The sequence below is a fragment of the Topomyia yanbarensis genome, chromosome 3, assembly GCF_030247195.1.
Source record: "Topomyia yanbarensis strain Yona2022 chromosome 3, ASM3024719v1, whole genome shotgun sequence".
NCBI classification, from domain to species: Eukaryota; Metazoa; Arthropoda; class Insecta; order Diptera; family Culicidae; genus Topomyia; species Topomyia yanbarensis.
The window spans coordinates 365642469-365659095 of record NC_080672.1 but is presented as its reverse complement, the minus strand read 5'-3'; the positions used below and the strand labels follow the sequence as shown (position 1 = coordinate 365659095).

Genomic DNA, 16627 nt, shown 5'->3' with positions numbered 1-16627 from the left:
CCATGTTGATCGGAGATTTGTGCCTGGGATGGGAATTTGCTGTGCACTCTTCAGCCCGTAACTCCGGAACCGAAAGTCCGATCAACTAAAAATTCAATAGCGTCTTATGGGAGTGTTACACCGTTCATTTGAGTTTGTGAAAATCGGTTCAGCCATCTCTGAGAAAATTAAGTGACATTATTTGACACACTCACACATACATACACACACAGACATTTTGCGATCTCGACGAACTGAATCGAGGGATATGACACTCGGCCCTCCTGGCCTCGGTTGGAAAATCGATTTTTGGAGTGATTGCATAGCCTTTCTTTATATGAGAAAGACAAAAATGCTACTAATTTTCCCTGGTTTTGATATACTTTTCTATATAAAAATCCAGTTAACAAATTTTCTATTGCGGTTAGACCTATGTTCAGCTGTTAAAACATGTTAAGAAATGTCTATGGAACAACTTTTGATGATTTGTGGGTGCGTAGGGCCTATTAAATCAGAGTGTAGGTGATCTTACTATGTAAACATAGTAAAAACATGATTTTTGATTTCAGACTTACTTTCCAATTACGTTTATGTTATTTAAAAAATCGTTCTGAAAAGTTCTTTCGAAGATTTGTTTTCTTCTGCGATAATACGATATTGCGATATTGAAATGTAGCTATTACTTTTACATTTGCAGGGTTATATAAACAATACATTTCTGCGATGAATTTGATCCTTTTAATTTGAAATTGTAATAGTATTTTTTATTAAAATATGCTAGCAAGTTGTTGTTTTCAATGAAGTTATTCTGGATTGTACTCCTTCCTACGTAACCCAGGAAAACGAAACACAATGCGGTACCATTAAACAAAGAACTATTTACAGATTTAAAGGACAATTTATTACTTAAGGACCAATTTTATACTCGACATCATATCACAGAAAACCATGTTCAGACACCGCTAAGAAAAAACTCACTCAGGGCATAATTACAGAAAAAGGCGCATCCAGTACCTCAAAATCAACATCATGTATCATACACGAGAGAGCATTTGTGAAATTCGACGGGTTCGCAATCGTAACCAGCAAGGGTAAGTAAGCAATTAAGAACATCGGATCGTAGCAATCACGGTGACGATATGGTGACGTATCCGAAAACAGCGCAAGAAGGTCTCCAATAAAAACGGGAAGTCGCGTAGTTTGTAGGACAGCCACTAATAAAGAATGAGTCGTCAAATATTGCGTCAATTTAGGTTGATTGGTAAATCGGCTGTAGTTATCGAAATGAAACCAAATCAGGATTCTTTTCTTGGCCTACTAGACGAAACTTCGCGAAATATCTAGTTTTCTGGCTAAGACCCGTGTCGAAATATTCGGATTCTACTTGAAATGAGCAATCAATGGTCTGTCGTTTTTTTTGCGTTGTTTCTAGTTTTTGTCCAGGTCCTGACTTGTGGTCCACTATCATCCGTTCCAGCAACCTTAGTTGAAATTTTGATACGATGAAATGATGTATATCAATCAGTTTTCCTAAGGCTCGAGGCGACAACCCAGGTTTTCGCATGAGGGTGAAATAAATTCTTTCGCGAACGGTTTGCTGATTTTCTTCCATCTCGACCGAAATTTGACTGACAACTGCTGAACTTAGAGGAAATAAACAATACATTCTAAAGAGAAACTGAGCAAATTTGAGTTAATTTCGGTCATGTATGAAAAAGTTACGCAAGTTTCAAGCTATCGCAATAATCTACTCACTTTTTATTCGTTTATTTAATTTTATTTTCCATCTTTTGAACTTATAAAATAAACTAAGGTTCAATTAAGCTAACGCATTGAGCCGTATCGAATAAATGATTTGTATAAAAAAGGTTTTATTTGAAAGGTCTACTTTCTACTTCTACCCAAGTCAGACGTACAATCGAACCAAGTGAACGACAACTAGCAACCTCTCGATCTAGTGTGCATTGTCTCGTGAACAAAGGAAGCGTTTAATTTATTATTTTCATCATTAGTAGAGTTGACGAAAAAACACTGCTCCGACCCAACACAGCGGTCATTGACTTTAAATTCTGTTCAATACGATTGAGTTTTCGTGACGTGGAATACCTGCTGAAGGTGAAGATGTAGGTTGAGCTTAAGGAGGCTGTGTATCTCCAGTATTATCATCTTCGTAATGTAGTACTCGTATCATTCAACACGTTAGCCCAAGCCGAACGTTTCGTTTTGCAGAACTACTTCAAGTACGTCGCTAAAAGTGATAAAGTTGGAATTAAGATTCCCGTGTATATAGAAAAAGACTATCTATCACCACGTAACCCTCCTGATCTAATTGCAGAATACATGTCGCAATACGGAGAACTAGAATCCGTTACACCTGATACGTGGAGAAATTTCTTCTCAGGTACACCTAACAGTGTTCTTGTGGTGAGGATGCGGATCGAAAGGCCTATCCCCTCCCACTTGACTATAAAACTCAAAACCCACGAAGCTACTATTAATCAAACTACATTATGCACCCATGAGGGACAAACTCCTACGTGCAAGTATTGTAATCAGACAGCGCACCACGGACAACCTTGCGCGGAAGATACAGAGGAGAATGCATATCTATCGATTGCCATACGGCATACACGCATACACAGCAAAGTGTTCAATACCAATACCTGAACCACAAACCTTAGCCAAATTTGTGGCAGCTGTTCAGTCCAATAGCAGCATCCAGCACTCCAAAAACCACTGTAAGCAACATCGGTGAAGAAGATAATAACAATGACAACGGAGATACATTAATCACCCGTAAGTGCAAGAAGCAGGAACGAACATCTGATCGCGAGCACCAAGACACTTTTATCGATGATGACCTTGATGTAAAGAACAGGAGAGAATTAAATGATCTCCATGGCGCACTAGGCGAGCCGCGAAAGAAGGTCTCCGCTCGCAAAAAAAGTTGCGCGCACGAGATCCAACGGATAATCAATAATATTTGTTTTTATTTTTATTTTTTACATATTGTATACGCATGAAAGATCCCTGGCTCCGTTAAGCTACCGCTATGAGCCGTGTCAAATAAACGAAGTTAAAAAAACTCCCCGGCTCTGTCAAGCTATCACATTGAACTGTCCCAAATTAACTAACTGTAAAAAAGCATGGGTAGAGTTGTTTGCACTAAAATCAGGATCATGAAAATATAAATTATGTTGGATATCCACATTCGAGATTTTATTCACGGCACACACACTGAGTCGCGATCAATATATGATGAATAATGAACGAGTTCACGAAGCATAAACAGAATTCACCATTTGGATATTGTGAACTTATTTATTATCACAAAATCCCGATGGCGATTGGAATGCAAACGTTATTCCTTAATGAATGAATTAAATAGAAAATCAGAATTATGATTGAAGTTCTAAAACTTGTGAACCAATTCACAGATATCATAAAAGGAATTAGATTTATTTACAGCAGGAACCATGATTGAAATTGACAAACAAACATATAAAGTAGTAAATTAAACTGTTACACAGTTACGGGAGAAAAACTGGATCTCATGAAGTGACTGTTCCAAAATTCTTAATTCATTGTTCACGAATTTCAGAAGATAATTTTCTCTGTAGTTCAAAAACCAGCAATTCACGATAGCACTGTATGATTCTATAATTTTCTATGGTTCTATAGTTTTTGTAATTTGAATTTTGGCTTTTCTATCTTTTCAATACGTGTCAACTCGCTTTTTTCTTTTCCTTGACCTTTATTTGTTCTAACCCGAAAGATGCGGCGAATGAACAAAACAACATGACACATTTAATCGAATTGACGAATTTCGCGCAAAATCGTATTCAGAGTTGGCAGCACCCTCTCAGATTTTAATGAAACTTACTGTACATAAAGACTTTGTCACAAAAAGCCACTTTGCATACTTCGTTTTTCCAAAAATAATCTAGACTGTCTTTTGAAAAGGGTTCAAACTTTTTTTACCAATTTTTTTTCAAATGGCTATAGTCTAAAAATGACAAATCCTACAAAAAAATGTTGTAGGAGTGATTTTCACAAAATTAGTCAAATTTTCGATAAAAATACACTGAAAAAAAAAATCAGTTTTCCTTGAAAGTGCCCAACTTTTGACGGTAGGTAGGGAACATACTTATCTATCTTACAACAAAATTTCATCCAAATCAAAATTGTTTTTTTGTAAATCGACTTTAAATTTTAAAAATCAATGAAGAATTTTTTCAATATTTTTATTCGAAAATTTGACTAATTTTGTGAAAATCACTCCTACAATATTTTTTGTAGGATTTGTCATTTTTAGACTATAGCCATTTAAAAAAAATGGTAAAAAAAAGTTAGCCCTTTTTAAAAGACAGTCTAGATCATTTTTGGAAAAACAAAGTATGCATGCTTTTTGTGGCAAAGTCTTCATGTACAGAAAGTTTCATTAAAATCTGAGAGGCTGCTGCCAACATTTGTTCGAGTTGGCGCGAAATCGTCAATTAGAAAACCAGTGTAATAGTTTTGGGCTATTTTTGAAACTGATTGCCGTTAGTTGATCGATCAACCACATAAGAGGGATTCCATGAGAAACCAGCCGACCAGAAAATATGACCATCGTCGATTCGAACGAAACTTTGAAGTTGTGTTCGGTTTATGAATCTCCATGATTTTCTTGATTAATTGCAATAATTTGGTACAAGAGCAATTTTTCAAAAGGGGGTAAACATTTCTACCTGCATTAATTTCAATTTTTTTTGTTCGAATTCTGTATTTTATACATCAAAACTTTCTGAGAACGAATTTCAGAGAATGAATATTTATGTACGAACAAAATATACACCGAAAAAAAATCACAAAAACAAAATTTTGTGTTAAAAATTTAAATTGCAAAAAAAAAAATTTTTTATTTTTTTTTTGTATTTTGTCAACAAAATCCTAAAGAGAAAAGAAACATTTTGAATATAATTGTATGATGGAGAACTTATCGGTAAAAAGTTTTTCTAACAATAACTTTATACATGTTTTAAAATTTCATACTAATTGACATACAAAACGCAATTTTATTACTGAATATAATTCTAAGTATCATTTTAAATCAAAGTGCATTTAACAAAAATCTTCCAAAATGCGATAGTTCTCGAGATATTTGGAATTTTATTCCAGCCAAACAGTTAATTCGTGTGATTATGCCCTCATTAAAAGTTATTCGCGGTACCCCATCATATAATGTCAAAAATCTACTTTGCATCGTTTTAAAGACGTAAATTTCAGTGTATTTGGATCATGGAGAAGCTTCCTATAAAAAAGTTTTCTTAAAAACAACTTTTGACATATTTTCATAATTCATGCTATTTGCAGTCAAAAGCACAATTTAATTTTTGAATGTGATTCTGAACTCGATTTTAAATCAAAATTTTAAATGTAGTGATTCTCGAGATATTTTGAATTCAATTCTTTTCTTTTACTACGACCTTTTCAGAAGTTATTCGCGTTTCTCCATCAACAGCAATAGGTTTTTCAAAACGTTCATAACATTTTCTGTAACTTCTCTTTTGATATCAAGGCGATATTATAACCCATTTGAAAGCTACATGAAAACAACCAAAATATGATCGAACTACCCAAGTAACCAGTAAGCATTATAACGTAGCCTAATATCTGTTTTAGATCCACATATAAAGCAGCGCTTTAGAGCTGTGAAGCCCTAAATACTGATATAATGCTGGTATTATGCCAGAAAAGGCGAAATATAGTGCTATTACTTTGCAGAGATTGAGAGCTCGTATCTGCAGTACTAATGCTATTATATAGCACCAGTACATAAATGTCAAATTTGAAAGCCTTATATTGGCACTACTAATGCTATTAAAAAGCTTCTGCTGGCTGTCATTGTCCGCCATGGTTTTAAAACCATTTCTTATGTTTCCTTTCGGTATGATGAGCAAAAAGGAAAAAAATTAAAACAAAATGTTCTGTTTAAAACCGTGATTGACTCTCTTCTAATGAATTGTAATGAATATCCTTAATGGGTTTTCGTTCTGACATGATATGAATATTTTTCGAAAATTACCTTTAGTAAGTCTCGAACTGAGGTACCTTACCTCGTCCTTCACGGTAAGTGCGCTGCGTTTGCTCCCTGGACTATATTGCATATGTTCGGTTGAAATGAAATATGCCGAATATAATCTTCAAGAAGAGCATTACAGTTACGGGAGCATTACAATAGCATTATATCAGCTTTTTATTTGCTCTATAATGGCATTAAATGCACTTGTGATGCTTACATGCTTTAAAGATCCTTGAAGCATGTACGCGTTATATCAGCTTTACATACGCATATAGCGCATATATAGTGCAAATGTATAGCCAATATAGTGCAATGGCTTAATGCTTATGGTTACTTGGGTATGACCCTATGGTTGAATAGTATTTTGATAGTTTTCTTATAGCTTTCAAATGGTCAACAATATCACCTTGATGTCAAAGAGAAAGTTACAGGAAATGTTATGAGCCTTTCGAAAAATTTATTATTGTTAATGGAGAAACGCGAATAACTTCTGTAAAGGTCATAATTAAACAAAAGTATTGTGTCGTTAAAACAAAATTTGAAATATCTCGAGAATTACCACATTTCAGAAAATTTTTGTATGAGCATTTTGGTTTAAAATAGCGTTTTGAATCATATTAAAAAAAATGTATTTTTGACTGCAAATAGTATGAATTATAAAAATATGTCAAAAGTTGTTGTTAGGAAAACTTCTTTATTGAAAGCTTCTCCATGATCCAAATACATTGAAAAAGTTTCTTTCACGTCTTTAAAACGATATACGTTAGATTTTTGACATTTTATGATAGGGTAACGCGAATAACTTTTAAAAATGGCATAATCATACGAATTAACTGTTTCGCTGGAACAAAATTCCAAATATCTCGAAAACTATCGCATTTTGCAAGATTTTTGTTAAATGCATTTTGATTTAATATAAGACTAAGAATTATATTCTGTAATAAAATTACAGTTTTGTCTGTCAATTAGTATGAAATTTAAAAACATGTATAAAGTAATGTATTGTGTGTAAAGTTATTGTTAGAAAAACTTTTTTACCGATAAGTTCTCCATTCAAAATGTTTCTTTTCCCTTTATATTTTTGTTGAAAAAACATAAAAAAATTGAAAAAATAGGTTTTTTGCAATTTAAATTTTTAACACAAATTTTTGTTTTTGTGAAAAATGACAACATTTTTTTCAGTGTATATTTTTTCGTACATACATATTCATTCCCTAAAACTTGTTCTCAGTAAGTTTTTCTGTATAAAACACATTAATTGAACAAAAAAATATTGAAATTAATGCACGTAGAAATGTTTACGCCCTTTTACAAAATTACACTTGAGTCAAAATAATCTTACTGATTGTGGAAAATGTTCAGTCTTCCATGCCGATCAAACGTGTAAAGTTTCGAAATAATCTAAGGGTGTCGGTCACGATTTTAAATAAATTTCGGACGGATCTTCATGGAATTCCTCATAAGCAGGAAAATTAAATAGTGAAACAGTTCACGAGCGCACAGTGCACTATGGTCCCAAAGCTGTATTTAGGAAGACAAAACTGTTTGCGCCTAAACCGTTGGTTATAGATATAGTATAGTATCTTCGGAAAATTTTCTTAGAACTTTCTTGCCAAATTTTTTATATTAGTTGAATTAGGGTGGTCCTTTTGGTTAGGGTGTTCAAAGTATCAAATTCTTAGATATGTGAAATTTTGCTACATAATTTTCTACAAAGTTATAAATCAATTAAATTGAAGCAACTTTTGCCAAGAAACTATGTGGCTATCTCTAATGGTTCATGTGTTATGACTTTTGCAATATTTAAGGTAGGGTGGTTCTTGAAAAATTGGTTTTCTAATAATATATTTTTATGTGTTAATGAGTGTATTAGCGAGATACTTTGTTCTAGAGGTTTTAAGAACCTTTGTAAATCCACATTTTTTCCGAAGCAATGAAGTTTCTATCTCTTTTGTTTGCATAGTTCAAGCGATTTTCAAAACAAAAATGGGTTTTTTCAAAGCTATATCTTCCAACATTGCAAATGAATTTTCAATCTTTTAATTTCATTTGAGAGATCGGAACTTGTCTACTTTTTGGTGAAAAAACTGCAGGAGCGTTATGTCTGTAAAAAAAAATAATTTTTGAAAAATGGTGTATTTTTTAACAAAAATCGTTCATAACTTTTCAAATAGATGGGATAATAACTTTGTTACTTCAGCAAAAATCTTCGCCATGCAAAGTTCTAAAAGTGCTTCAAACAAAGTATTTACTATAAATCAATGTATGAAGTGAAAAATGAGAAATAGTGATATTAAGGGGTTACGTTTTCATCGCTCAATCTGTTATGGTAAAATCAACTGAGAAATAGTCAATGTGTGTGATAATGCCAAAAGCCACAGAAAATCTATTGAATATGTGACACTTTTTGAAAATAAAACAGTCTAACAGTATGATTTTTGTTGAAAAATACACCATCTTTAAATTTTTTTTTTACAGAAATAACGCTCCCGCAGTTTTTTTTACCAAAAACTAGAAAAGTTCTGACCTTTCAAATGAAATTAAAAGATTGAAAATTCATTTGCAATGTTGGAAGATATAGCTTTGAAAAAACCCATTTTTGCTTTGAAAATCGCTTATAACTATGCAAACAAAAGAGATAGAAACTTCATTGCTTCGGAAAAAATGTTTATTTACAAAAGTTCTAAAAACCTCTAGAACAAAGTATTTGCAAGAAATTAACACATAAAAAGATATTAATAGAAAACCAATTTTTCAAAAACCACCCTACCTTAAATATTGCAAAAATCATAGCACATGAACCATTAGAGATAGCCACATAGTTTCTTCACAAAAGTTGCTTCAATTTGATTGATTTATAACTTTGTAGAGCATTATGTAGCTGAATTTTACCTATCTAAGAAGTTGATACTTTGAACACCCTAACCACAAGGACCACCCTAATTCACTTAATATAAAACAAACTTTTTTACCATTGGGTAAAAATCAACCAAATTTTGCACACTTTGTCATTGATGTGTATTGTTTACATGCTGTCAAACTCGAAGTCGTGTTTTTCGATTCAACGAAAATGGAGGTGAACCAACGCGAACCGAGAGAACAAATTCTTTCCAAACACCTGGAATTTCCTGACCTGTCGCACCGGCAGTTGGGAAAAATGTTGAACATTCACCATTCAACCGTCTCCAGAGTGTTGAAGCGGTTCCAGGAGCGGTTGATGTTGGACCACGGCAAAGGAGCTGGAAGAAAACCGGGACCGGAGAACAAAAAGACGGAGGGAAAGGTGAAGCGGATGATTAAAGCAAATCCCAACGTCTCAAGCCGTGATTTGGCTAAAAAGATCGGCATGTCGCAGAGCTACGTCCAGAATGCAAAGAAGAGAGCTGGACTACATACATACAAGGTACAGAGCTTCCCAAACCGCGATGAGCGGCAACAATCGACGGCTAAAACTCGGGCATGGAAGCTCTACGAGAAGATGCTGACAAAATATGGCTGCTGTGTGATGGACGACGAAACGTATATAAAAGCCGATTTTAAGCAAATTCCGGGGTTGGAGTTTTTCACCGGCAAGAGCAAGTTCTATGTGGACGACAAATTTAAGAAGAAGAAAATGTCGAAGTTCGCCTCCATATGTCTCATTTGGCAGGCCATCTGCTCTCGCGGACTGAGGAGTGAGCCTTTCGTGACAAAGGGCACAGTAAATGGCGAGATCTACAAATCTGAGTGCCTCGAGAAGCGCCTTTTGCCGTTCTTGTAGCAACACGACGAAGCTCCGCTATTTTGGCCTGATTTGGCATCATGCCACTATTCTAAAAGTGTCCTGGAGTGGTATGAGGCCAGTTCTGTCCATTTTGTTCCAAAGGACATGAGTCCGCAAAACTGTCCGGAGCTGCGCCCGGTGGAGCAGTACTGGGCAATGATGAAGCGAGAACTTCGGAAGAGCAAGAAGACAGTCAAAGACGAGACGGACATGTTAAAAAAATGGAGAAAAAAAACTAAGAAACTGGTACCGGATGACACTGTAAAGACTTTGATGGAGGGCATCAAGCGAAAATGCGTTCAATTTTACACTCAAGGCTCCACCGATTAACTTTTCCTTTGATTTTTGAAGTAAATATATGTATAAAACTACCGTAAAATTTTGGTTTGATTTTAAACATTATAAGAAAATTGGCATGACATTTTCGGTGTCGCAATAATTTCGTGTTCGCCCTTTATAATTCAAAATCAATTCTTCAAAATGATGAGATTTTTGTAAACCAACTTGTTTTGCTCATTATTTCGCTGCTGAGTGGAATTTCATTGAAAATAAACGGTAGTCAACATCTTCACCCTTTGTTCCACATGTTTTCTGCGTTGAAATTATAGCCAACTTAGAGAAATCAGCAAAACAAAAGCTTGTTTACAAATCTTATTAACTCTTTTGAAAAGTTAATATGGAATTGTTTTTGAAACTAATCAATTAAGTAATTTTTGACGCTCGTATTTGTCAGGTTCAGGAGACGTAAATTTACACTATTTTTTCTAAGTGTGTACAGGAAGTACAATACTTACTAATTTCCATTACAGTTTATTGCAAAATAAACTTATATAATTACTAAAGCAATACAAAAAATGTGTTTAAGTATCACCATATGCCTGCAAATATGTCTGAAATTTATTGGTTTTAAATAACCACATTGCGACACTAAAGCCAACAATTGACGTTTTCCATGTTGTTAGAAAACTTCATCTGTGTGTGTTAGGACCACCCTTATCAATCCAAAACCATTTTTTTTGAAATCATATATGCCGAAATGGAATCGAGGGTACTAAAAATATCCTAGTTTCGTGATTGGAAAGTTTTAAAGATTTTGGCTAACTTTTGTTCTGAATGGTATCACTGTGGAGCGCTTTAAGCTGAACGTATGGCATATGTCAAGTAACATGGACCACTTACAAATACAATGAGCGAATCGTAAACAATGAAGCTTAAATACACAAATTATTTTTTTTTCAATTTGGTGAAAATTATCTCGTAGTTGTGACAATTATTTTGAGATGTGTTTCTTCTCAAAAGAACATTGCGCATTCAACGAATGAATTAAGTCCATGTGCCTTAGAAAAAAGGACGTTACGGGAGACAAGTTGAACACGGACTTAACTACCGGGGGTATCGGGATAAATTGTCGAAGTTTGGGCGGTTTCTATACCTCGTCTTAATAGACAAGACAAAAAGTGACTGCTTCAGAACCGTATTGTTACTGAATTTTTTCCCAAATTCTTGGCCGGGAAGTGAAAACAAGTCATGAGTAATAAATAAATGTCTATATTAAATATATTCTAGTATGTACACAGCTAATTTAGTTTTCCTTCCAACTCGCACCCTAAGTTAAAAATTGGTAACCTAATCCGCCTCAATGGTTAACGAAACATCCACTAAAGGATGCAGCGGAATCCCGCCCGTTTTCGGAATATGCACATAGCTTGGTCCCGCGAAAATAGAAGCCACTCCCGGCGAAGATACGGCTTGTGCGACTGACCCTAGGAGAGTCGTTGCCGCTGCCACTGGGCCCGAGTTCTGTGGGAAACACTCCTTCGCGATTCGTGCGGCCAGCGTGCAGTTATCCAAACACTCGGCCCTCAACCGGTCGACGCACCGTTGAGCGTCCCGTTTAAACAGCTCTTCGGGGGTGTCATAGCCGCCACACTGTACGTACATCCGGTCCAGGTTGGGTCCACGGGCGTCATCGTATAGACCCTGACGGGTGATAATACACCGGATCAGACAGCGAGCTTGCTGATTGAACTGGAACTGGGTGCTGGCGTACACTGGAAGCTCGTGGGGCGCAATCTGCAGGATGCTGGCACATTCGAGTATGGTGCTTATTTGGAGCAGCTTAGGCAGCGGAACAAGCTGCGGTGTTTCAAGGGCGCTCCCGTAGTTCTGACGGAAGCAGTCCAATGATACGGAAGCCCGTTTGCACACTTCACACGTGGGAATATCACGTAGCCTGCACTCTAGACAGCTACTTGTGCGATTGTAAATGCTGCTGTAGTCTTGTTTGCTGTAGTGGTAGTGGCGTGCCAGTGGTAGTCCAATGATACCAGTCGAATCGTTCCAGGCTCGAAGAACGCGCAGTGTGCAGCGATTGTGACAAAAGTCCTGCTGGTAGCTCGGTTGGGAGAGATACTGTGTGCATTCATTTTGAGCTTGACTCAGACTTTTCAACACTACTTTGTGGTTCCCGTTGGCGGTGGTAGCTACCAATAGAACTATGGTAAATATGGTTGATAATCGGTTCATTTTGGCGTGGAACTGTTGTTCGTCGCTTCTGAGGCACTGGCACGAATTGAGGTGTTTTCGTTGTGTAACGTTTTTTTATACCGTTCTAATGACCCGTAATGAAAGATTCCGTGTTGCTTATTTTATTTTAACAACAAAGTTGCGTGATTTTTTTCTGCGCAGATGTAGAAAAAAACCGCAAGTTCCAAAAATTACAAGTATGCTTTCAAAACAATTCACCTTAATTTGGTCATATTTTTGTAGAACACAGCTGAAAGGCATGTGCATGTGATTGATGTTCGACTTAAATTGCACCAGCGTGACTGAAACTAGAGCACACCAGGGGAAATGTTGTGGTTTTTATTGGCATCCATCACAGTTGTGCTTACTACGAATGAGGCGTAACACCGGTTTGTAAACAATAACATCAACCAGCGTATGATGTTGTTTTACTCGTCCACAGCAAGTCATTCACACGCCTCTCGTCTAATAACCGACAGCAGAGTGTGATTATAAGCAGCTTTCGCTAATGTCCCCAACCATGATTTTCAAAATCAACGGAATAGCATCATGGCTGCAGTCTTCCGTTCAATCAATATTTGAGAATTTCGTGAAATGGTTATTGATTAGCATCTTAATAATTTATATTAAGGATAAATAGAATATCCAGAATCGTGGCCAAATGTTTTTTGAAAAGGTAAAAAATGTAATACGAAAGCAAGATATTTTACCTGTTTAGTCTATCACAAAAAGATAGATAAATTGTGAAAAATAGCTGTGATATACCTATAATTTTTTCCGCCGAATCCCAGCATTTGTTGCATGTTTTGCCGAGATATGAACAGCCGAACGCTCTGCAAAACCATTTTTAGCCGAGATCTCAGTTAAAGCTATAATTGTTGGCTGAGTCTCGGGAAATCTTTCGGTGAAAATCAAACAAATGAAATTTTTCCGAGATATCGCTATAAACATTTACTGATTACTCTGCTGTGCGAGAAATTGAGCTTAACTAAGTGTGTACCCAAGAAACAATTCTGGTTTTATAGCACACTACAAGTGCATTCTAAGTTTTAAGAAGGGCTTCAAGAGTGTCATTTGTTACTAGGGTAGGGAACATGCGCCGAAGATGATCACCCCGAGTAAGATGAGCACCCCTAAAAGTTTTGTTACAAACCATGTTTTCTAAATAATTTTTCTGATTTGAACTAGGTAAGGAATTTGCATTTCTCATCAGAATCCGGCACAATATTAGTGGCTAAGCTAGTGCCGAATTGACACTAGCTCCAAACTAATACAGTTTAGTTACTAATAGTGAACAAGTCCTTTTGAATCACACCTCACATAGCTGTTATGACAACTATCAAAAATATCAACAAAAACAAAGCAAAAATGGATAAACATGCTCGCAAGTCCAATTTATCTTGATACTGTAAAATGGGGGAACATTGATCAATTTTTAAAAAGTTTTTCGAATAACTATCTTCAATTAAAGTAGATGTAACTGTTTGAATTTTTAAAACAAGTACTGGTACCCATAGATTGAAAATGTTCAAATTGTTGGGTATTTTCTTTTGTTTTACTATAAAAATAAAATTACTTTCTTGTAAATTTTCATTCGTTGTTTTTGGGGTAACATTGATTAGCAAAATATGTGTATCGAAATGAGAGATAACGCTGGAAATGTTGTGTAAATTGAATATCCGTAGGCAATGGCCTGGCATTGTGTCGTCTCGTATAAAACCAAAATTGCCTAGAAGGATATAGCCGACTTTTAGCGAACTTTTGGGGAAAGTAGTCAAAATTACATAACAACCAAAATCTCGGATTTTTTAAACGAATTATAGGATAAAATTTTTACGGTTTCTAAAAAAGTGATCAGTTTAGTTGAAGTTAATTTATTTCATTAATATTCAAGGAATTGTTTGAACAGATTGAAACTATGCATAAAAGTTGCATCATTTTCAATTTGAATTTGTGTTCATAAAAGATACATTAAATGACGAAATAATCGTTGCCGATAGATGCTGAACATGTTTGGAATATGGTTTGAATGTTGTTTCGATGATTTTGTTAGAGAGAATCATCTTATCGTACATTACTGAAAAAAGTCTTATGTGATCAAACTTACTCCAGTGATCAAAGATACCCCGTTTTACGGTAGCCATTTTTCTAATAATGGGATTTTCAAAAACATTTAATAAATTTCTTATTTTCTCAAATTCGTACAATCCAGTTTATTATTTTACTTTATTAAAAATGTTTTTAATTTCATTCTAAATAGGGTACAATTACAACACTGGAAATGTGAAACAATCCTTATTATTAACTCACGACAATATTATTTACGTTTATGTGCGTCCAGTTGCATCACAAAGCGCTGAAAATTTTTCAGTACCACATTAAAATTTGTTATTTTTAAAACTATTCGATTCTTTTTGGTAAATCATGCATCGGTTGAATAGCTGGGACCTTTTAGAAGACATTCTGATCATGAGCACGGTCATCCACAGCTTCAGAGGAAAATGTCGTCGTTCGGCATCTCCTCTGCCATACAATTGGGAGAGATGCCGCATCAAAATTGCGGGTGAGATGCCGCACTCGATGGCGGAGGATACGTAGCTAAAATGTATTTTTTTCATCTCGGAATGTCATTAAATGATCATTTGCGTCAGGTATAGGTTATTAATAAGGCATATCCACAAACTAACGGACCTAATACAGTGACATATCGTCGCTGTTGTGCTATCTTATGACAAGCGCCATTTTGCACATTTTAAGAAAAACGATTTTTAAAGTTTGAGATTGTATATCTTGAAACTTATAAATGGTAGGAACAATTCATAGAAGACAATTGATGCTTCTATCTATTCTGTATTAATCTCTCAAATATTACGAAGATCAGTTGACTATATTGCGAGTTTTTACTATAAAAGTAAACGAAAGTCGCGCTAAGACGTGTAATAGGTGTATATTGATGATAAAATTTGTATGGCGTGTCATAATCGTGCCTGGAAAATTTTCCATGGAAAAAAAATCATAAATTATTAACTTTTATTCATATCTTTGGCTTCATTTGGTCTATAAACAATCGGTGAGCTGCATTTTGAAGTAAATGAGTCAGGGAATCTAGAAAAATAGTTATTTTTACTATCAGTGTTGCCAAATATGCTATATTTCCAGTTTAAAACTTAAACTGCAGTTTTCTCACAAGTCGTGTATTTTTGTTTTGAAAATGATTATGCCATTGTCTTTATCAGATAGTTTTACAATAAAAACATCGTATACACTAAGATAATTTGAGGCAATCCCCAGACACAGTCATTGGAAGCATAAAACTAACAATTTCTCAGCACGTTTCTCGCTATATCTCAGTAACCAAGCAAAATGTCAAAATTCTGTAAACGCCACTTTGTAGAGATTTTTTAGACAAGTAATGTGGCATTTCTAACTCCGTTTACCCCAAAATGGCGTTTGTCATAATATAGCACAACAGCGACGATATAGGAGTATGAGTTTATTTATCTATATATTTAAACTGGCGATATGTATCTAAGTATTAGTTACTTGAAAATTTCAACGAATTGATACTTTTTCAAAATGAATCTTTCAAGAACAAACCTAAGTTTTATAAATTCATTGTTGGGAGAAACAGCCAAACACTGCTTTCTAGGAACCCCTACCAACACATAGATGTATATCGCTCGTACAGACATATAAATAAATAGTGGTTACTCCAAGTTAACCGTTACACAAGGTTGCAAAAGAAAAATATTTTTAAAATGTTGAATAAAAAAATGTTTCTAGAAATGGTATTACTCCCTTAAGAAAAATGAAGATGCTGGCCGATTTATAGGTGTAATCAAACCTCATGAAACTCAGCTGAAGAACCCTAATCACAAAAACATCAACGGGAGCGAAAAATACTACTATACACCATTTTTCAGTTTGTGACCATGGTGCGGCATCTCTCCCGCAATGACCTTTTTTTTTAAAAATATTCATGGAAATTTCATGAATTTTTTTTCGTGACAAAAACCATTTCATAGTATTTTAGAAACTTGTCGCAATTGGAACAAAATGATTTTATCAAATATTTAATGGTTTACTTTGATGCAGGATCGATTTGAAGAAAAGTGCGGCATCTCTCCCCAAATTATCCTAGTAATTTTTTCAGTTTTCTTCATTTCAATGATTTTATTCGTCTTGTTTATTTTATTCATTTTGAATATTTGACTAATTCTATATATATATATATATATATATATATATATATATATATATATATATATATATATATATATATATATATATATATA

At 34.8% G+C, this 16627-nt stretch overlaps 2 protein-coding genes across 6 annotated transcripts in view; both read right to left on the bottom strand.

Annotated features, from left to right (window-relative positions):
• LOC131693017 (uncharacterized) overlaps window positions 1-16627 on the bottom strand; it is a 546650-nt gene that overhangs the window by 46445 nt on the left and 483578 nt on the right. The gene's annotated exons all lie outside the window — the stretch shown is intronic.
• On the bottom strand, window positions 11144-12476 carry LOC131693021 (general odorant-binding protein 45-like). The gene has a single exon (XM_058980484.1). The coding sequence runs from the start codon at window positions 12330-12332 to the stop codon at window positions 11433-11435; it is 900 nt and encodes a 299-aa protein (XP_058836467.1). The 5' UTR covers window positions 12333-12476; the 3' UTR covers window positions 11144-11432.

Excerpts from the sequence above, each read along its gene's own strand:
- LOC131693021 (XM_058980484.1), bottom strand. The coding sequence starts at position 12,332 with ATGAACCGATTATCAACCATATTTACCATAGTTCTATTGGTAGCTACC.